This window comes from Pongo pygmaeus, chromosome 6, assembly GCF_028885625.2.
Source record: "Pongo pygmaeus isolate AG05252 chromosome 6, NHGRI_mPonPyg2-v2.0_pri, whole genome shotgun sequence".
Lineage (NCBI taxonomy): Eukaryota > Metazoa > Chordata > Mammalia > Primates > Hominidae > Pongo > Pongo pygmaeus.
In genome coordinates this window covers 156,407,399-156,431,236 of record NC_072379.2, presented here as the reverse complement: position 1 = coordinate 156,431,236, position 23,838 = coordinate 156,407,399, and the positions used below count along the sequence as shown (strand labels likewise).

General features: G+C 40.6%; 1 protein-coding gene across 2 annotated transcripts in view; it reads right to left on the bottom strand.

The window, feature by feature from the left end:
- UBE3C (ubiquitin protein ligase E3C) overlaps nt 1-23,838 on the bottom strand; it is a 130,249-nt gene that overhangs the window by 40,465 nt on the left and 65,946 nt on the right. For both annotated transcript variants that reach the window (XM_054494482.2, XM_063668051.1), the window contains exons 12-17: nt 20,211-20,368; nt 19,831-20,063; nt 10,840-10,944; nt 7,033-7,120; nt 4,452-4,549; nt 2,256-2,388 (exon numbers count right to left, since the gene is read on the bottom strand). In XM_054494482.2, coding sequence (XP_054350457.1) covers nt 2,256-2,388; nt 4,452-4,549; nt 7,033-7,120; nt 10,840-10,944; nt 19,831-20,063; nt 20,211-20,368 — 815 coding nt within the window. The remainder of the gene's footprint in view (nt 1-2,255; nt 2,389-4,451; nt 4,550-7,032; nt 7,121-10,839; nt 10,945-19,830; nt 20,064-20,210; nt 20,369-23,838) is intronic.

Here is a 23,838-nt window from a genome sequence, read left to right as displayed (position 1 = left end):
GTTTTTTCTTTTTTTTTTCTGAGACGAAGTCTCACTCTGTTGCCAGGCTGGAGTGCAGTGGCGCGATCTTGGCTCACTGCAACCTCTGCCTCCCGGGTTCACGCCGTTCTCCTGCCTCAGCCTCCTGAGTAGGTGGGACTACAGGTGCCCACCACCACGCCCAGCTATTTTTTTTTGTATTTTTAGTAGAGACTAAAAATACTATGCACTATGCTGGCCAGGATGGTCTCGATCTCCTGACCTTGTGATCTGCCTGCCTCGGCCTCCCAAAGCGCGGGGATTAAAGGCATGAGCCACTGCGCCCCGCCCAGGGAGTAGTTTTAAAGTTAATTTTAAATTGCTGGTAAGTAAGAAACACATTCTACTCTGGCTGAAGAGCTTACAGCCCCCTACTTGCAAGCACCCCCCACCACAGCACCCGTGCCCTCGGAGCTCCCCTCACCCACAAACTCAGCTCCTCCCCTACAGGTGCTGCTCCAGAACTGCCTCTTGGAAGGCCCTTCAATGTTAAACATCTCACTCTTCTCTAAACACTACACGAGCACTGGCAAACTCATTATTTTGTCACATCTATTTTTTTCCCCCTGGGATTCAATCATAAATTGAACAAGCATCTACTGAGCACCAGCTGTGTACATCAAATAAACAATTCCATCCCAAGCTGTAAAGACCTCCAGGGTCAAGTAGAAGATGAACATGAAATCTGCTAATAAAAATATAACATAAGAACTATTAGAATTCATTTATAAGGTACTGTGGGACCCCAAAACATCTCTCAATTAGACGATTAGTTAGATTAGGAGTCAAAGTACCTACTCTCATCTCATTCACGCCGAATACTCTGAAAACACAATCTGCTAGGCAAGAGAAACCTGGCCCTGCGGAGAGGCCACAGCCTGCATGCAGACCTAAGTTCACTCAGTCTCAGCTGATGACACTCGCAGCATCACAGGGCCATGGCAAGGATTCAATGGCAACAGTAAATTGTGTAAAAAAAAAGAGCTTGAAATAGAGTAAGGAAACAACTGATGTCAGCTTTCCTCCACTGTTCCAACATTATGACAAAATTAGTTCTTTATGTAAGCAATAAAAATTATTAGAAATCAGGTTTCATTTCCTTAGAAGAAAATTAAGTTGCTCCCCTAGAGGAAAAGGCAATTGTCATTTCACATCGGACAACTCATCACCTTCCAAAAGCTGGGTAAGATGATTTCATTTTTAATTTTAGATCCAGCCTAAACTTTCATTTCAATCCCCTCGGCATTGACCAACATTGAATTAATGTATTACCATAAACACAATATTTGGAAGTTAAAACTGCTAATATATTAGAAGTTAATAGCACACAAATTTTGAAGACTAAGTATCAAATATTAACATACAACAAAACGTGCCAGTGAGCTCCAAATGCTATCCAAATTGCTGTCACAATATAATTCTTCTTTACTAATGGCAGTGTCATTGGAGCACACTTATCTTTTTATAAAGAAACCTGGATTGCAATGGCACTTATTTTAATATGTTTAATTTGGCTTACAATTTGTGATTTCATATAAATATTTATACAGAAACGCAGAATGTAAATGGCTGCCATCGAGATTTTTAGAACAACAGCTTGCAAACTAAATTTTAGAGGCAGACAACGGGAGGTGGGAAACTGGTTACTTTCTTGCCCTTTAAAAATAATTAATATTTTTTAAAGGCTTCTGTTGTAGTAACTGTCAATTTTAGAAATATTACTTGATAACATGTCTCCCAAATCTGACTTGCTATACTTTTTTTTGGAGACTGGGTCTGGCTCTATTGCCAAGGCCAGAGCGGTAGCACAATCAGGGTTCGACCGCAGCCTTGACCTCCCAGGCGCAAGCCATCCTCCCGCAGTAGCACAATCAGGGTTCGACCGCAGCCTTGACCTCCCAGGCTCAAGCCATCCTCCCGCCTCAGCCTTCTGCAGAGTGGGGACAACAGGGGCACACTAACATACCCAGATAAGCTCACTTTTTTTTTGTTGAGGCAGGGTCTCAGTATGTTGCCCAGGCTGGTCTCTAGAACTCCTGAGCGCAAGCAATCCTCTCACCTCAGCCTCCCGAAGTGCTGGGATTATAGGTGTGAGCCACCACGCCCAGCCTCACATTTCAGTTTTTAAGTCATTATGGAACAAGATGATGGACACTAATTTTTAAAGAACCACCATTTTCTAAAACAATTCCCTAGCCTCCACCTGCCAAATAATACACAGAAAGAATTATATATACCATTTTCTGGAGAAAGTTTGTCATAAGCATCTTCATAAATGTAATTTCTTCTTATTGTGACATTAATTCCATCCACAAATGGACCATCTCCTTGAACTTCTTGCTTATCTGCATAAATCAACCTCTGAAAGATCTAACAAACAAGGAAAGCTGTAAGGTTATTAGAAACAAAAGACCTCTTACAAGCTACCAAAGAATAAACTGCTAAATCTTATCTTTTGTATCTTCATAAATTCTGAAATAAATGCTAATAGTCAAGGTATCAAATCTTGATTTTTATCAATAAATGTATAGATAACATATAATGTATATCATATTTAAATATTTCTAATGTTGCTCCTTTGCCCAGTTTAAAATAAATTTAAAAAATCTGGCCAGGCACAGTGGCTCATGCCTGTAATCCCAGCTACTTGGGAGGCTGAGGCACGAGAATCTTGTGAACCCGGGAGGCAGAGGTTGCAGTGAGCCAAGACTGCGCCACTGCACTCAGGCCTGGGTGACAGAGTGAAACTCTGTCTCAAAAATAAAATAAATTAAAATTAAAATTTAAACCCCTTGCCATAGAATATTTTCATTTATAAATCCTTTATAAAAACTTAGTGAGGAAAGAACAGCTTTGTAAAAAGCTGTATACTAACACTAGTAGAAATATCTCTGACAAAATTCAAATAATTTTTTGATGTTAAAAATCCAGTAGAGGGAGCTCAGGGAGTGAGTGAGTGAGTGAGAGAGTGTGTGTGTGTGTATGTGTATGCACGTGCAGGGAGGGTTTAGTGAAGGGACATGAACAGCTTCAAAAGAAACTCTTTTGTTCACCATATAAACAGAGTGTACAGGCCTAAAAAATACACTCTTGAAGCCATTACTGGAGAATGGAACCAAGTAATCTTTAGAAATTTGGTAAAAATAGTTGACAAATAAAAACAAAACGTTTTAAAATTTGGAAACATATATAAACAAAGTTTTGTACATCAAAGACACCAGACAAGCAATTAAGATATTTGTCCATTTCTTTTTTTATAAAAAGTAAAGTGGCCGGGCGCGGTGGCTCACGCCTGTAATCTCAGCACTTTGGGAGGCTGGGGCGGGCAGATCACGAGGTCAGGAGATCGAGACCATCCTGGCTAACACGGTGAAACCCCGTCTCTACTAAAAATACAAAAAATTAGCCAGGCATAGTGGCATGTGCCTGTAGTCCTAGCTACTTGGGAGGCTGAGGCAAGAGAATCACTTGAATCCGGGAGGCGGAGGCTGCAGTGAGCCAAGATCGCGCCACTGCACTCCAGCCTGGGCGACAGAGGAGACTCCATCTCAAAAAAAAAAAAAAAAAAAAAAAAAAAAAAAAAAAAAAAAGTAGTGTTTCCAGGCCAGGTGTAGTGGCTGATGCCTGTAATCCCAGCACTTTAGCAGGTCAAGGTGAGATGGTGGCTTGCGCCCAGGAGTTTGAGGCTGCAGTGAGCTATGATCACAGCACTGCTTTCTAGCCCAGGTGACAGAGTGAGATCCTGTCTCAGAAAAATAAAAATAAAACAGTGTTTCTGATAAATAACTTAAACATGAATGTACAGAAGCATATCTTCACAAAAAATTGGCTTTTTCAAAAACAATGCAAAATTTTACCCCCCCTTTGAGATAGGTTCTGGCTTTGTTGCCCAGGCTGGAGTGTAGTGGCGTGATCTTGGCTCACCACAACCTCTGCCTCTTAGGCACAAATGATCCTCCTACCTCAGCATCCCGAGTAGCTGGGACTACAGGTACACGCCACCATGCCCAACTAACTTTTGTATTCTTTGTAGAGACAGGGTTTCGCTATGTTTCCCAGGCTGGTCTTAAACTCACGGGCTCGATCCGCCTGCCTTGGCCTCCCAAAGTGCTGGGATTGCAGGCAGGAGCCACTGTACCTGGCCAAACAATGCAAAATTTAATAGAGAAAAATGACGTTAGACCCTCGTTATAAGAAATCTATAGTGTTACTGGCTTTCAATCAGTTGTAACTAAGAAAATACTTACAGTTTATAAAAAGAGGTATCTGGTTGGGTTTTATAAATCATTCTTAGCTATTTCAGCCTAATGAGAAAAGTATGTTATGTAATCAGCCAGGTACTAGGCACCTTTAGAGATTTCTTTGGTGGGTGTGTGTTAATTTCTTAACACTAATATGATACGTAGTGACAATAAAGAAGCCAAATTGCATACCTTTACTCGTTCCTCAAATGGAACCACAAAAGGCAACTCTGTCAGGACAGCAAGCTGTCTTTCCTCAGACACAGACAGCGGCGGGGACTCCAAACCCACTACAACACATTTTAAAACCTTAATTAGTTCACTTGTACTTTCCCCTGCATTCCCACTGACAATTCTTAAGGTGAAGATTCTTGAAATCATCCTGATTAACTCATTTATCTAAATCCAGTTCCATGAACACATCCCTGCCTCAGGTAGACCCATGAGCCATGCACAGTGCAGGATCAGCACAGTAGCTCCCCGAATACATACCTTGATCGAATATTAAAGATGTCCCAATCAACAACCACACTTCCACTCCAGCTGTCTAGCACATCTCAAGTGCACAGCTAGATGTGCACGCCTAGCAATGGTGATGAGGCCCGAATGCAGCCAGATCCAGCAGTGGGAGGTGCCCCGGCCACCCCCGAGCACCTTCGTGCCCTTTTCCTCCTACTACGGTAACAAAGTTCCTCCCAGACCAGGCGCGTACATGAGATGGCGCCTGGGAGAAGGCTGTATACACAGTGGGCCCCAGGCAGTATTTCAGGAATAAGCACATATCCCATTCCTTTCCAACAATAAATCATAACTTGGCCTCTTAAAACTCATTTCAAGGAGCTGGGGATGGCAGCTTATGCCTGTAATCCCAGGCTGAGGCGAGAGCAACCCTTGAGCTCAGGAGTTTGAGAAACTGAGCATCACAGAGAGACCTTGCCTCTACAAAGAAAATTTTTTAAAAAATTAGCTGGGCATGGTGGCACGCGCCTATAGTCCCAGCTACTCAGGAGGCTGAGGTGGGAGAACTGCCTGAGACTGCGGAGTTCAAGGCTGCAGTGAGCTGTGATTGCACCATTGCACTCCAGCTTGGTGACACAGTGAGACCCTGTCTCAAAAAAAAAAAAAAAAAAGTAAGGTGTTAGGTGAAGGTATCTTAGACATCATATCAAAAGCACAATTTCATTAAAGAAAAAAATGGCAAATGGGATTCTATCAAAATTTAAAACTTCTCCTCCTTGAAAGACACTGCTAAGAAAAGAAAAAGACAAGCCACAGATTGGGACAAAATATTTGAAAATCACGTATCTGATAAACTATATCCAGAATAGCTTTATAACTCTCAAAATTCAATAACTAAAAAACATGTTCACAGGCAGTGTGCAGTGGCTCACATCTGTAATCGTAGTACTTCGGGAGGCCAAGGTGGGAAGATCCCTTGAGCCCAGGAGTTAAAGGCCAGCCTGGGCAACATATGGAGATTCCATCTCTACAAAAAAATTAAAAAATTGGCCCGGTGTGATGGCACACGCCTGTGGTCACAACTACTTTGGAAGCTACGGCAGGAAGATCGCTGAAGCCCAGGAAGTCAAGGCTGCAGTGAGCTGTGATTGCACCTCTGCACTCCAGCCTGAGCACACAGTGAGACCCTGTCTCCAAAAAAAAAACAAACAAAAAAAACCCAAGAAAACAAAAGAAAAAAACAAATTCATGAAAAAGATGCTGAATATCATTAGTCGGCTGGTAGACACAAATTAAAACCACAATAAGATACCATTTCCCACCTTTTATAATAGCCAAATTTTTTTTTTTTTTAAGACAGTCTTGTACTGTCACCCAGGCTGGAGTGCAGTGGTGTGATCTCGGCTCACTGCAACCTCCACCTCCTGGGTTCAAGCGATTCTCCTGCCTCAGCCTCCCAAGTAGCTGAGATTACAAGTGCCCGCCACTACGCTCAGCTAGTTTTTTGTATTTTTAGTAGAGATGGGGTTTCACTATGTTGGTCAGGCTGGTCTTGAACTCCTGACCTCGTGATCCGCCCACCTCGGCCTCCTAAAGTGCTGGGGATTACAGGCGTGAGCCACCACACCCGGCCCATAGAATTTTTTAAAAAAATGACAACTATAAGTGCTGGTGAGGACTGGGAACAACAGAGGCTCTCATTCATTGCTGGTCTGAATGCAAAGCCGTGCAGCCACCCTGGAACACAGTTCTGCAGCTTCTCATCAAGTTAAACATAAACTTGCCAAATATCTCAAGATTCTTACTCCCAGTGAAACTTACTCCATGTCAAACAAAATGTATGTTCACAGAAAAACCTGTACATAGATGTTTATAGCAGCTGTACTCGTATTCCCAGAGATTGAAAAAATAACCAAATGTCTTTCAACCAATGAATGGATTCACAAACTGTGGTGCATCCCCACACTGGAATACTGCTGAGCAACAGAGGCAACAATCAACCCACACAGCACCCTCAAATGCACCGTGCTGACCAAAAGGAGCCAGGAGCAGACTACACAGCATGGTTCCCTTTGGAGGCCTTTTGCAAAAGGCAAAGTGACAGGACAAAACAGAAATGGGTGGCTGCTGAAGAGGTGGCCGCAATGGAGCTAGAGGCAATTTTGGGGGTGATGAAACTTTTCTACATGGTAGCTCCTGGTGGGGGTGACATGGCTCTATAAGTTTATGAAAAATAACAGATCTGTAGATTAAAGGAGTGAATTTGACAGCATGTAATTCATACCTCAGTAACCCTGTGTCCTAGAGAACTCACCGTCCAGGGTGGACTGCAGCGGGCCTATCCTCCCCATCCGCCGGAACCTCCACACATGTCTGGATGCTGGCACATAGAGCTGAGTGACCTGTCGGGGGCAATCCTGGTTCAGAACTCCCCTGTGCTCCAGCACACACTTTGACCTGATCACACTTGAACAGAATTGGTGCTGGACATTTCTCTACTGGGGGCTGGGCCCTCTCTCTGACCTCGTACCTTCATGTCCCCTTTTGCTTTACCTTTTCAGGTCCTCTCTCATGCTAGCTATCCTTTCATACTTTTATAGTTAACTATGTTTTGTAATATGCCCCAAAATATCTCTAATTGTTTTATTTGATGATGCATAGTATCTAAACACAGTAAAATAATATAATTGCTTTATGAAGCAAAATAGATCACTTTAAAAATTATTATTATCAAAGAGTCACTTTCTAGTTTTTTTTTCAATTTGGTTGAGGCAGTATTCAAATAAAATAGACATAGTATATTTTCTCAAGTTATTTTTCATCTGTCAGTTCCTCTCATCCCTTATTTTTGGTCCTTACAATTTTTTATTTTTTGATACAGGGTCTCACTCTGTCACCCAGGCTGGAACGCAGTGGTGCGACCTCAGCCCACTGCGACCTCCACCTCCTGGTTTCAAGTGATCCTCCCACCTCAGCCTCCTGAGTAGCTGGCACTACAGGTGTATACCATCATGCCTGGTTAATTTTTGTACTTTTTGTAGAGATGGGGTTTTGCTATCTTGCCCAGACTGGTCTTGAACTCCTGAGCTCAAGCAATCCACCTGCCTCAGCATCCCAAAGTGCCCGGGTCACAGGCGTGAGCAACCACACCCGGCCGGCCCTTGCAATTTTTTTTTTTTTTTTAAATGGAGTCTCATTCACTCTGTTACCCAGGATGAAATGCAGTGGCCTGATCTTGGCTCACTGCAACCTCTGCCTCCCAGGTTCAAGCGATTCTCCTGCCTCAGCCTCCCAAGTAGCTGGGATTACAGGCGCATGCCACTATGCCTGGCTAACTTTTGTATTTTTAGTAGAGATGGGGTTTCACCATGTTGGCCAGGGTGGTCTCGAACTGACCTCAGGTGATCCGCATACCTCGGTCTCCCAAAGTGCTGGGATTACAGGTGTGAGCCACCGTGCCCAGCCACCCTTGCAATTTTTAATGAAGAAACTTTTATCCTGTAAAATTTCCCATAATCTAGATTTTGCTAATGGCACCCTCATGGTGTTGTTAAAGATGTACTTCTAACCCCTCTGTTTCCTGTAATTTTGTAGTTAGATGTAGAGGTTCCACCACATTTAGATTTAACTTTCTGGCGAGAACATTTCCTAGGTGGTGTGGGATGCTCGATCATCGAGAGGCCCCCCCTCTCCGCCATCTCTGCTTTTCACTGCAGAGGTGAAACCTACTTCAAGTGTGGGTGTGTGCACCGTACTACCAGTTGGTGATGAGATAAGGGACTTGTGCCAAAATATAAATCAATTAAATCACTAAGCACACTGCTGGGTTCAGCTGACATTTTCCCATCGCACAACTTTCTGGAGTAAGGAAGAGGTGCAGTTATTTGCATTCTGGGACAGGACCCTCCTCTCCTGCGAGGCCAACACACCATCTCAGACCAGCAGACCCTAGACACGCGCTGCACCTGGAGTGGCACCGCCCTGGTCATCTCCTTCACCAGAGCCTGCAACAGGCTGATTCCAGTTTGCAAAAATCCTTTTCACGTAGTATTGGCTGGAATACTTCTACGCAAAAGATCACACACTGTTTTGCCTGAGGTACAGTTTATAAATGAAAGGTGGGTTAAATGCTTGAGTACTTCTTTTTTTCAAAACTATTCAAAGTAATGAGATGGTTCCTTTGCATCCTACAAATATGACAACGAAGGGTTTTGTTAGCACCTTTGCGAACTCAGAGTTAGCTGCTTTCATGAATGCTTCAAGTTTCCGCCCATGACCAGCTAGAGACAGGCTCCTAACCCTGTCTCCCAGGCCCAGCCACCCTGCAATGGCTTCCTCGCTCTCCAGCATGACAGAACACTCCTCACCCATCTTGCAGGGTCTTCCCCAGACCTGGAACCAAGCACCGTGCCAGGACTGCTTCTTTTGCTGTGAAGCAACCCTGGCCTGGGCCCCGGAGCTGTTCACTGCTGGGGGATCTGCCACCACTGCTATACCTTGTCAGTGGGCAGAGTTAGAAGCAACAGGCTTAACTCACAAATATCTCATGAGGACATAGTCATGCTTATAAAATTGTTCTGAAACACTCCTGTTTTCTCTCCTCGAATATTTCTTTGACATGGTTTCTTTTTTTTTTTTTCTTTATTTTCTGAGACGGAATCTTGCTCTGTCGCCCAGGCTGGAGCGCAGTGGCGTGATCTCGGCTTACTGCAACCTCCGCATCCCAGGTTCAAGTGATTCTCCTGCCTCAGCCTCAGTCCCAAGTAGCTGGGACTATAGGCTCACACCACCGTGCCCGGCTAATTTTTTGTATTTTAGTAGAGACTGGGTTTGACCATGTTGCCCAGGCTGGTCGCAAACTCCTGAGATCAGGCAATCCACTTGCCTTGGCCTCTCAAAGTGCTGGGATTACAGGCATGAGCCACCGCGCCTGGCCGACATGGTTTCTTTTATACCCTCCACCACTCCATCTCCTACTCCCAAGATTCTGAAATGAATCCAGTTATGACTTTTTCTCAAGAACTGAAAATACTTTATGTCCCTCTGTTAACATCACTTACATTTTTTGGTTTTCCTGGAGACAGAATCTCGCTCTGTCACCCAGGCTGCAGTGCAGTGGCACGATCTTGGCTCACTGCAACCTCCGCCTCCAGGGCACAAGGGATTCTCATACCTTAGCCTCCTGAGTAGCTGGGACTACAGGGGGACACTTACCATGCCCGGCTAATATTTGTATTTTCTTTCATTTTTCTTTTTTTTTGAGACGGAGTTTCACTCTTATCACCCAGGCTGCAGTGCAATGGCACAGTCTCAGCTCACTGCACCTCTGCCTCCCAGGTTCAAGTGATTCTCCTGCCTTAGCCTCCCGAGTAGCTGGGATTACAGGCGTCTGCCACCACGCCCAGCTAATTTTTGTATTTTCAATAGAGATACAGGGTTTCGCCATGTTGGCCAGGCTGGTCTCGAACTCCTGGCTTCAACTGATCTGCCCGTCAGCCTCCTGAAGTGCTGGGATTAGAGGCATGAGCCACCGCGCCTGGCCACTTAAATTTTTTACTAACGTATCATACTACTGAATCTGCTTTAGATGTAGGTGTTAGTAATATTCAAATTTGTCTCTGTTCTTTTAGAAAATCAAGGATAAAGGACTGGTGTGGTGGCTCACGTCTGTAATCCCAGCACTTTGGGAGGCCAAGGTAGGAAGATCACTTCAGGCTGGGAGTTTGAGACCACCACGGGCAAACATAGCAAGATTCCGTCTCAAAAAAAACCACAAAAATTAGGTATAAGATCTATCTCTTTTAAATACTAGACATATATTAATACTAATAAAAGCAAAATATTTTTCAACCTCACAAAGAATCATTAAGGCTTTAATATAATCTCAGGTTAAAAAGGAAAATTGAGGATTAATAACTCAGAATATCATTTTAAGTCAATGATACTGCTATATGTTCCATTAAGAAGTTGGCGTAAGAGTTAGTAACAAGGTTTATCATTACTATTTAGTCATATGAGTCATAAAATAAATAATTTTAAAGTGCTTAATTCTTCTCTCCAGAAAGACACAAGCTGAATGTATTTTTTAATGATAAATATTAAAAAGATCTTTCAATAACACCTTATCTGCTTTAATATCTTCTTGTTCTGACAGCCAGTGGTTTGGAGGACAAAAATTTCTCCTCGTGTCTCTGGACTTCAACATTTTCACCAGATTGGTGATAACCTGAAAAGAAAGAACAAATCCGTGTCACACACGTGAGCTCAGCAGCACAATGCACAGTGAGCAATACATTCGCTCGAGGAGGAGCACACAGCAGTGGTGCAGGAACCCAGGTCGAGCCGGACACCAAACCCGCTCACAGAAAAGGGCTTCTTTTTGCCATCACAAAGCAGCTATCTGCCAACAAATACGTGCAGAAAAACAAACACATGTACATGATAATTTTTTAAGTTACAATGGAGGTGGTGATTAAGCTTTGAAACACAAATTTGGTGGGAGCTACATGAACACAAAGAAGGAAAGAACAGACACTGGATCTACTTGAAGGGAGAGGGTGGGAGGAGGCAGAGGGTAGAAAAGATGACTACTGGGGACCTAGCTTAATACCTGAGTGATCTAATGATGTGTACAACAAACTCCGATGACATGTTTATCTATGTAACAAAACTTCACATGTACCCCCAAACCTAAAATATTAAAAAAAAAACACCCACAAATTTGGAAATGTCTTAGCTCATCTGAGTTCTAATGAAAGATCCCTCTAAGTGGTGCAATTTTGTAAAACTTTTTCCTGAAATAGCATTTCTGAGTTTTCTGAGAAACAATGTACTAACGGCACTAGGGGAAAAAAGCAGCACCCCAGATATCACTGTCACATCTCCCAAAGAAAAAACAATTGCAGCACTTGCCTCACATAAGCAAATGAAGTCAGGTCTGTGATTATAACACCAGAAAAATCGAGTCTGATCTCCTTGATAACCTTTCCAAACAGTCTGGCCTGGACATACTTCACTATGTCATCACAGCTTAGTATTTTATTATGGTTTTAAAAAATTACAATATTCTTTCAGAACAGTTCCTCTCTGGTTGTTGTGCAGTGAGTGCCTCACAAATAGAATCCAACTAGCCACCTTGGAACCTAGCAGGTACTAAATGACTGACTTGAGATCAATAATTCTGAATTTTATAATACATGATTAAAGAGATATAATAGCATTACTTTAAAAAGACCTGAAGTTCTCTACCGAATAGAAATGCATTTTGTAATAAACAAAGATAAACCAAAATTGTAAATCCAACATTTTAAATATCTACAACCAGGACTGGATCATATAACTACTACAGAGCTCAAGACAGCGTTTTCTGAAAAAGTCGGCCAGGCCTGTATGCATGCCGCCTCTAATTATAGACAACGGAAATCACCACAGAAAAAACAAAATCAGGACAATCTGATTCATAATACACCCGCTGGATAGATTAGAAATAACATTTCTAATATATATTATATATACTAATTTATATAATTTATATTATATATTATACAATTTATATTATAATTATAAATTGTATAATATATACCATGTATCTAGTATATATAATATATAAGTTTATAATATATCTCATCTATACTGGATATATTAGACATATTATAAAGATCACACAATCAATTGTTGAGATTTCCCTTTAAAATTCCATAATTTAGCATTTACATACAATGAAATACAAATGCTTATTTTATGCAATGCAAATCCAAGGCATGCAGGGACACCAGAAATTCTGTATGCCCAAGGAAAAAGGGGAAGGGTACTTGGGTTGATATCTCAGGCCACTACAATGTGGACACCCCTTGAATGACCTACCCGTGGACAGAGAAAAAGTGTTATTCGAGCAATTTGGTCATGCAGATAAAACTGCATAGTAAAAACCCACTCAAGATCGAAGATGCACCTTTATAAGTGGTGGATATTTCATACCAATTTAGAAGTGGCGATTATCTTGTGGCATTTTAAAACCTATCACAACGCTATGGAAATACCATCCTTCTTAAACGAGTGGAAATGTTTAGTTAAGTAATCAGGGTAAACTGGAGTCAGTTATTCCTTGACCCTTTGACTCCATGGTGTTGCTCAGGGGCTCAGCTGCACACACAACATCTTATGATTAATGGTTTCTTATGCAGCCTAGGCAGCCTGGGGAGAGCCTCATTATTGGTTCTGTCTGGTTAACTGTTTGGCTGAAACAAAGTACTGTCATTGACCCAATACACTAATTCTTGAAAGTCATTCATTTTACTCTTCAAAAGCAAAGATGAAATCTCAATGAGCTATGCTAATTACATGTGCTATCCTTGTATGGGATAAATTCAGGTAGTCCACACAGAGCACACACCCTTCCAAAAGTAACAGAAGTACAATCTTTTTGTATGAAGATGATCATGTCTGGCCTTTCCATTTTTATGACCAATTAAATTGATACTTTAAATAAATCCAGATTTAATAGTTACCATGCTGAAATCAGCCCTTTCATAATCACCCCAACCGTTAACAAAGGTCATGCTTTCTGACATATTTACATATTTAATTGCATCATCCCACGGAATCCTGGGGTCCCCATGAATTTATCATCCCCAAGGAAACTTAGCTTTATTGAGGGGGTAACTTGCTCCAGGTCAGGCAATGGAAAGATCAGGTCTGCCTAACTCCTAGATATCTATTTCTATTCAATCTCTCATGAGAACATTTTCTACAGATTACAAACATTATCAAATTATATGAGACAATTAAGTTCTCATTTACATTATTCTACTAATTATACAATTAAATGTTAAAAAAAATTTCAATATAGTGTATCCTCTTTCATATTTCCTATCCTAAATATGAAAAAAGAAGTAATCACATGTTACCAATATAACATGCCAGTACCATGGATCCTTGGTGAATCAAAAAAAGGGGGTGGAGGGAGATGGGGAGAAAGGAGGAGGAAAGGAGAAGGTAAAAAAGTGAGTCCAGCCAAGAGAGTTATGTTAAGGATGGGATATCAAGATAGACGGCACTGTGGTAATGCATGGTTTAATAAACATCAAATAATAAATTTATATTTATTTATATCAAATAATATATTTTTAGTATAAGTATGTCCAAAATATTGCTTTCTTTAAAGTATGTCCACAATATTGCATGGGACATAACTACATTTTTTAAAGTAATTGTGATTTATCCGTAATTCAATTTTAACTAGGTGATCTGCCTTTTTATTTGCTAAATATGGCATGACTAGGCCTGGACCAATTCCCAAAATACTTATTTAGAATATCAAATGCCAAATCTTAAAATTCAACTAAGAACATTTTTCCCTCCTTCGTATCAACTATTTTTCTCCTAAGTTTTAATGAAAAATATAAACATGAAAATTTGACTGGATCCATTTTGTGATCTCAAAACACCTTAACACATTCCTTTTTTCCACAGTCACTTTCAGAATCACAAACTCAACTGCTCTACAAGTATCTAGCACCAAAAAGGGAAAGTTTGTAGAGGCAACCATGCCAAATCACATAAAGTGACTAAATGTGCTCAAAGTGAGTTATCTGTAGGGTTAGGCCTGTGGCTCTTAACCTTTACTGTATTTTAGAATCACCTGGAGTACTAAGAAAAGCCCACCACAGGCATGCTGCCATCACTGACTCGAATTCAATTAGTCTGAGGTGGAGCCAGTCGAGTTTTCAACTGCTCTTCCAGATGACTCTGATAGGTAGTTAACGACTTGAGAACCAGTGTTGTACGTTATGTGAAATAAGATAGCAAACACTGGAACAACTAGCTGTATCTAGCTGAATATACACAATTTTACTGGATTTTAAGTTCTGAAATACAATAGCATTATGTCCATCTGATGTGTTAACTCTTGTCCCTCCTCTCATGTTCTTCCATGCCAGATCAAAACGTTACATTAAATAAATGCAGAAACTAATACATTATTCAAGTACTAATAAATTTATTCAGAAATGCACACACTGCCGGGCGCAGTGGCTCACATCTGTAATCCTAGCATTTTGGGAGGCCGAGGCAGGCAGATCACTCGAGCCTAGGAGTTCAAGACCAGCCTGGGTAACATGGCGAAACGCCATCTCTACAAAAAATACAAAAATTAGCTGGGTGTGGTGGCGCATGCCTGTAGTCCCAGCTACTCAGGAGGCCGAGATGAAAGAATCACTTGAGCCTCGGGGGTGGAGGTCGCAGTGAGATCGAGCGGCTGTACTCCAGCCCGGGCAACAGAATGAAACCCTGTCTCAAAAAAAAAAAAAAAAACCCACAAAGGTACACAACTGTTACACATGCTCTATTACGTGCCATTTGAATGAAAAATAGTTGATGCTGTAAGCAGGTTTCCCTTAACCCCAATATTAAAAAGATCAAGTAGATAACTGCTTAGAAACATACCAACTCCTTATAAAAATCACACTTGACAACTGTTCAAGGTAAACGTTGTAAATTAACAGGCACTGTTTTCACAAGATCGCTATGTTTGAGAGTTCATGGCAATGATGATCATAAGAAAATCTTGCTTAACTGACCTTGGGGAAATATTCTTACGCACTAGCTGTATTATCACAAATGTATATATAAATTAGATGACAAGGCTATTAATCCTAAATTGTGACATTTCTGCATGGAGATGGATATTTAGATATAGTATTGCAACCAAAAAATTAAGTACATATAGTCCAAGTTTTGAAGGGCAACTGAAAGACTAAATTGCATCATAACACAAAATAAAAGTATCTTTTTTATCTTAAATGTGATATGTAAAATCTGGTAACTAAAACCAAACAACTGAGTTAATTATTTTTTTTTCTTTCTAGAGTAGATCTAGTCCTGAAACCAGATGAGTTAGTTCTTTAAAAAGCAAAATACAAAGCATACTTAGCATACAATTTCCAGGTTCTGAAGTGCAGTAAATGTGTAATGTGGGAAATACATCAAATGAGAATGGATTTTTACAATTTGACTTCATAAGAAGAATATATAAAAGTAACATGTCAGAAAAAGCTCTAAGAACATGACCTCGTTGGAAAACAACCGTTTTCCTCAAGTGAGTCAAGTGCCAGACGACGCAGCAGCTGGTGCTTCTCTCCTGTGTGCTTCCACAGGACCGGCCTCTGCGGTTTGCTGTTTCCCACTGTCATTAGCTGAATGCATGTCTCCTTCACTACGTGGTGATACTGCAGGAACAGGCACCCAGTGTGAATTCATTTATTAGCATAGAGCTGTGTCACTATGGGTGGGATGAATACTGTGAGTATTCAAATAACTGAGAATAAAACACTCTAACCTATGAAAGTCATTAAGTATCTGGTATGCACTGCTGCTGTCAAGGGTTAACCAAATTTTATATAGCCCTTAGTTACTACTTGCTAACCCATTTATGCCTAGTGTTCCATTACTGGAACGCTAAGCTTGTGGGGTTTATATTCTACTGCTCAAGGTCATTGCCAAGGCCTGATTTTTCACACAAAAAATTTGCAACCTCTGGCATAAACGGGTTAAAAACTGGAGTATTTTGAAAAACAGTATTCTTCAGCACATATTTAAAACACTATAAAATTACTTCATATAGTATCCACTTTAGTAGTCAAAAACCAAAAACAAAATCAACCAAAATCTTCAATAACAGAAAAGGATATGGCACAGCGCTACAAGCTTTGGGTCTCTTGGTTGTAACATAGACAGTCAAATGGCCGCATGTTAGGATTATATTAATAGGGCACTGCTGTTGCTTTACTACTTTTTAAAAATAGCTTTTTGGAACTGAAAAAATACAACTTAACCACTAAGGAAGTAAAAAAATCACTCATAGTATGGCTCTCTCTCTCTCTCTCTCCAGACATATGGATAATGAGGGCATGAGAACCTTCCTCCTCATTCCCTGCCACTTCCTCCTGTTTTCCTATCACAGGAGGTAACTCCTGTTAAGTTCGGTAGATGCACACAGACATCTCAAAACAGGATTTCCTATCTCATCAAGCTAAAGTAATTATAGCTATAAATTACACTTCAAGAGGAGTTTATAAATTTGATAAATGCACAAACTGTTTTAGCAGTGTCAAGGCAGGGCTTAGAAAGTGACCTCAATTCTTACAGTGACAAAGAAAGATGACTCTATCCACTTAAAATTCTATGTTCTGTGACCAGCCAACAGAGCCTCTCACACAAATGACTTTGGGAGGACCACGATACGACTGAAAAATGAAAATGGTCGGTGTTGAAGGAGTCAGGTCTCATCATCTGCAATTGTGTCAAAATCAATGGAAGGCAGGAGATCATGGGCAAAACGCTTTTGCGTTCTTTGGTTGATTCTACCTCGAATTCTTCAACTCAAATTTGGCACAACAACAGTATGAAAAATGCTGATAAAATTTGTATTTTTTTCAGAAGGGGAATGTAGAATAGCAGCTGGTTCTACCATCATATACATGACCTCATCTGTAATACAAATTATAGTATCTTTCTCACAGAACTATTGTATTAAATGAATATATGCAAAACTCTTAGAATACTGCCCAAAACACAGTTAACTACAGAGGTGTAAGTTCATACATCTTCATAATAGAGACAGTATTTTCTTAAAAGAAAAGCTAATAGCAGCTGATTACTCAAAAATTATGCAGTGATTTTTATTTTGGGGGCTCAGCTCAACAGCAGGTAGCATAAAATGGTTTGGGGGACAGGTGACCAAAGAACAGAAATCCTTTAAAAAAAAAAGGTCTTTAAACAATTCTAAACTCAAAAGGTCTTACAACAACTTGATTTCAAACCTAAAACAATCACCACCACCAACAAAAAAAAAGGTAAATTTTCACCCTCTTTTTTTTTTTTGGAGAGAGTCTCACCCTATCGCCCAGGCTGGAGTGCAGTGGTGCTATCTCAGCTGACTGCAACCTCTGCCTCCCGGGTTCTAGCAATTCTCCTGCCCCAGCCTCCCTAGTAGCTGGGATTACAGGCGTGCATCATCACGCCCAGCTAATTTTTTGTATCTTTAGTAGAGATGGGGTTTCACCATGTTGGCCAGGCTGGTCTCAAACTCCTGACCTCGTGATCCACCCGCCTTGGCCTCCCAAAGTGCTGGGATTATAGGCGTGAGTCACCACACCCGGCCTCGCCCTAATTCTTAAAACCTTCAATGATTAATAAAGCGGCAGGGAGTCATTTTGAGGCATAAGAAAATTCTGTACAAACTCTTCATTTAATGCTTAACCAAAACAAAATAAGGCCAGGGTGGAAAATATCTTATATGGCATTATTAAATTCAGAGATTTCTACATACTAAAGATAAGCCTGTCATGGAAATTATGAAACTCTCAACAGGTGCCATAAAACAGTGAAATTATCTGATATCATACACAACACCTGATATTGCACATCATGGAAAGCTTTATTAACAAAGACCCCAGGGTTTAATCAAATATTGAAAGGAAAACAAATATGCTACCGTTAACACCCACGTCCAGGAAAAGCTTATATAAGAACTATAAGTTTTAAATAGGTGAGATTGCTTATTTTTTAACATAGAAAAATTGCAAAATTGTCAATCTTTAAGAAAGGATATAGTAAAGGCTTACTATGTGACCTTTCCAGTTTACTTAGGAATACAGAAATAGGTAATTAAAATAAATTGTGCAAACATATATTACATCAATCTGCCCAAATTATAAATTCAACGATGCATTAGGACTGTATTCAGTGCAATCAAAACATTATCAGTTACTGCTGCTGCTGCTAATGCTCATGCTCCTAAGAGAAATGTGTTGTAAAACCAGGCAGAACGGGCTGGAGAGAGACTCTTGTGGACTTGGAGGATGAATAAGCATTCCTTAATTAGCCCATCAGGTTAAGTGCAAGCATTAATGGGCCCTTCCTAAAGTCTAGCTTGACATCTTTCTCCAAACATGGCCAAGAAGAAAGTTCCATTAGCAATATTAATACAAGCTTAGTTGATCATTTTCATTCAATTAACTTCTTTCAATTAAATAGATAGCTTGACAAAAGCAGTGATAAAAGACCCAAAGGGACAGCTGATGACTCGAACTGAACATTAGTGTGCGAGAGGTTGCTGGTATTAAACGGACTGTAAATCTAGCATTCAATTTGGAAAATGCATTTCTTCTGCTCTCACTCCTTTAATGAGCAATTTTAGCTGACTAGATGTGTTTGCTGCAGAAATTTCATGGGAAGTCAAGCACCCTTTTCCTTTTCTTTTTTTCCATCCCAACAGTTACATTCTCACTGGTGGTGGTTTCCTGCCAACATTCCAACCACAGTAACTCAAAACTTCACTTTCTGGTTAAGAACAAAGATATGTTAAAATAATTTATATACAACTAGCATTAAAAATTAATGACCTATTTTACCTTGTTAATTTTTGAAAGGTTTGAAAAAATAATAAAATCTAAGAAATATTTAGTGAAAAATAAAAACATTTTAAAAACTGTATTTATATTTCAACGTGTCACAGTTAAGTAGTTAGGGCCACACAGAAAAGATGCATGTAACAAGGTTTAAAAACATGGTTTTAAGTGAGGCAAATGTAAATTAAAATGAAAGTAATTTTAGTTAATTAAATTACCTTAATTAATCAAAAGTACTAAAATTACTTTTCTTAATTAAAAAGTTATATAGGCCAGCTGCAGTGGCTCACGCCTATAATCCCAGCACTAGGGGAGGCAGAAGCAGGAGGAACCCATGAGGCCAGGAATTTGAGACCAGCCTGGGTAACACAGTGAGACTCTGTCTCTACAAAAAAACTAATAAATTAGCTGGGTGTGGTGGCACGTGCCAGTAGCCCCAGCTGAGTTACTCAGGAGGCTGAGGTGAGAGGATTGCTTGATCCCAGGAGTTCAAGGCTGCAGTGGAGTATGATGGTGTCATTGCACTCCAGCCTGGGAGACACATCAAGTCCATGTATTCAAAAAAAAAAAAAAGAAAAAAAAAAATCTTGCAAATTAAAACATGTCTGAAACAAACCTGCATTTTTATTCCTCTGCAACGAGTCAAGACAAAAATTTGTATATTTTTCAATGTCAGTAAACAAAAAAATACATATACTCTATACCTTAAATAACTGAATCCATCTTTTCTGTTCCATCTGTATGCATTGTTGCATTTCAGAGCTAGTAGTAACTCCAATACTCTGAAATGCTGTAATATATTCTTCTCGAACTTCTGGCTTGGTTTCTGGATAAGCCAACTTGATGATCCCCAGGCATGCATCTCGAAGGCATCGAGACAACATTATCAGCTCTTCTAAAGTAAAAGGCATCATTGATGATTGTCTTTGACCTACAACTAAAAAACATAATCCAGTTTTCTATCATTTCTTTTTCCATCTTTTAACACACACTGAAAGACTTAAAAAGCTTAAAACTTTTCTACTGTCTATGAAAACTGATGGGCCAAGTGGCCAGCAGCAAACTGGTTTCTCAAAATCCTTACCTTCTATGGGATCACCGAAGAATTCGTTATCATGTATGGAAATTAGTGAATGACTAAACAAGGAGCTAAAAAGGTAAAAGAGTGGGATGATTCGACTAGAATCTTCAAAAGACATAGGAGAACCCCTGGATATCACCTGAAGCAATGGTACCATAGACCTTGAATTAAAGAAAAGAAGAAAAAAACCAGTCACTTTAACATTAGTCTTAGTTTGGGAACTAATTAAAACATAACATCAAACAAATATCATCAGGGAAAGTAACATTTGCATTAGGAATTAAACTATTTAAAGGCAAGGTGAAGTCACCATGGCAATGCAGGTTAATAAACAGCATAGATTAATACAAAAAATAGCATACCAACCCATCAATCTTCACTAAGGTTTGTGCTACCTGTATCAACTGGATAATGGAGTTACTAAGAGTGAGCCAGTCATTCCCAGGCTAAGGCCCTAAGAAGAGCTCTAATAAGGCCACTATTCAAGACACACATGTACTTTTACTCTTATGAGGAAACCATCCCCCTTCCCTTCTACTCAACATATTTAATAAAGGCAAATCATTCTGGTCTCAGGAAAAATTTATCCAACGACTTACTTTTGGTAACGCTGAAAGCTATTCAATATTGAAGCCAAACTGGAACCTCAAGGAACAAAGTTTCCAGTTCTCTACAGTGGCCTTGCTCCCACTGGCCACTTTATTCACCAGCTCCCATCCTGCTCCTGCTTTCAGAGCAGCTAAGGTGGTCTTCACTCAGCAGCCTCTTTCACCCATCAAGAGCTATGATATATTAAAATAATTAGCCAGGTGTGGTGATAGGTGCCTGTAGTCCTTCCTAGTTACTTAGGAGGCTGAGGCAGGAGAATGGCTTGAGCCCAGGAGGCAGAGGTTGCCATGAGCTGAGATTGCGCCACTGCACTCCAGGCTGGGGAACAGAGACAGACTCTGTTTCAAAAAAAGTTTAAAAGAAAAAAAAAAAAAAATGCTGAGTATGGTGGCTCACGCCTATAATCCCAGCACTTTGGGAGGCCGAGGTGGGTGGATCACAAGGTCAAGAGTTTGAGACCAGCCTGGCCAACATGGTGAAACCCCATCTCTATTAAAGATACAAAAAATTAGCTGGGTGTGGTGGCATGTGCCTGTAATCCCAGCTACTTGGGAGGCTGAAGCAGGGGAATCACTTGAACCCGAGAGGCGGAGGTTGCAAGGAGCCGAGATCGTGCCGTTGCACTCCAGGCTGGGCAACAGGGCGAGACTCTGTCTCCAAAAAAAATAAATAAATAAAACAGAGCTATGATATATTAAATTGACTTATTTCACCTAGAACTTCTTCCTTTTCTCTCGTTTTTAAGTCTGGTTCCTTGTCTTATGGAACATTTAGCTAACAGGCTCACCTGCAAGCTCTTTCTATAAAGTCCATGGTCCCCTCTACCAAGTCAAATCAATCACAGGTTAACGGACACTGTGAGCAAGATCACTCTCTTATCTCCCCAAATATCCATTTCCACAAAACTACAGGTATATATTAGATGAAATGTAACCAGGAGTCAGGATCTACAAATCATGTATGAAAGCAAAGCAGAAGGTAAGGCCACTTGTCATAATTAGCAGGGCCGTAAGGAGCTTGGCTGAGCCACCTGGAGCTTTTGAGTCTCCATGGTGCATGGTTCAGGGGAGGGCACTGCCATCATCTACTTTGAAAACAGGAACCCATATGTGCACCTGAAACTGTGTTCCCACAGAGAAGATACACTATGTCCACATGCTACACAACCTGAGCATACATGATCCATGTTTGTAGTTGTGACACTCTGTATTTAGCACTATGCTGAATGGATTCATCAATGAATGAATGCCATTCTTCCAAAATTTAAACGTTGTAGGGACATTCAAAAAGGGACAAAGTACAATTGTCCTACCTCATTGCCAACGCCAGGATGACACAAAAAGGTTGTTTATATGGAGGATAAAAAAGGCACGAGGCTGCCTTAATTGGACAGGGGTGGCTTCTTTCAACAGCCCTGCCTCTGAGAGCTGGAGCCCACTCCTGTGTCTTGATGAGCCTGCTTTCCACTGTTATCCCTGACAAGAATCCTTGTACTTGTACTGTTATCCCTGACAAGAATCATCACCACCAACACATCATCAGTTATGCACACATATTGCAGGATGCATAAAATTCTTATATTGGGTCCAAAAAAATAAGAGACAGGGTAATTAACCAACAAAAACTTATTTGTCCTCTTCAAACCCCCTGTGAAACAAGCAAAAGGAATGCATCATTTTTACTTTAATGACAAAAACTAGGATTGGCAAGAAGGATACGTGCCAATGCTGCCCTGCAGACAGGGCACAAACGAGACACAGGTCTCTCAGTTCTCTGCTGACCACTCTTTCTGCTATAAACAGACTCAAATATTCCTCTGATAACAGGTCAATCTCAAAGACTTATGTGCAAATAAAGTCTGTAACTTACTGTAATGGAAAAGACATTGATTCACACATAACTCAGGGGAGCTAGGTGAATTACTGACCATCAGTGAGACCCGAGGCAATCCCTAACCTCTGTCTAGATCTTGAGAACAAGGGTTTTCAAATTGCATGCCTGTGGGAACCACTCCTCCTCCTCGTCCAATGTCCCCCACCCTTGCAAAGAGCTTTTATTCTTAAGAACGGATTCTTGCTTTAACAGGTTTTCAGAATACTACTGTAGACTGTTTTGAGATTATTTATCAAACAGCCAACACCAGCACCTACTGCCCACACTGAAGACATCTGGGCAAGGCATCCCTATGTTATGTTGTAGTCAAGGGATGCCTAATGGAAAACAGTACCAGCTGGCTATGGGTTCCTTCATCTTCAAGAAGAAGGAAACTAAACTGGCTGATTTCAATAGCAAGTACTGAAAATGAGGTAAATGAATAAAGATGTTATTTGCAAAATGTCTGATGTGCCAAAATTCACTATCCATCTGGAGATTGTTTAAATGTGGTCTGCTAGACTGGGGTGAAGAATAGTGCTTCTCGGTTGGCCCCCAAACCATCTGTACCTCAATCACCTGATAAGCTTGTGAGGTTGTAGTCTCCAGGGTTTCTAACCCAAGTCTTAGGGCAGGACCAGAGAAGCCGAATTTTTTTTTTTTTGAGACAAAGTTTCCCTCTTGTTACCCAGGCTGGAGTACGATGGTGCAATCTTGTCTCACGAAAATATGCATTTTAACACGCTCCCCTGATGATACTTCTGCCCACCAAAGCTGTAAGTCCTAGCAATGCAAGCCTTACTGTGAAACTATTTTTGACTTAAATTGAGTGCCAGTTTCAGAAAATCAGTCATTTCATTTTAAACTTTATTCCCAGTAGGAAATATGAGACATATACAGATGGTGCCTGACTTAAAATGGTTCAGTTTAGGATTCTGCAACTTCAAGATGGTCAAAGGTGATTCCCATTCAGTAGAAACCGTACTTTGAGTATCCATAAACCATTCTGTTTTTACGCTTTCAGTACAATATTCAATAAATTACATGGACATTCAACACTTTATTATAAAATTGGCCTAGTGTTTGATGATTTTTGCCTTGCTGTAGGCTAATGCACGTGTTTTGAGCACGTTTTAGGTAGGCTAGGCTA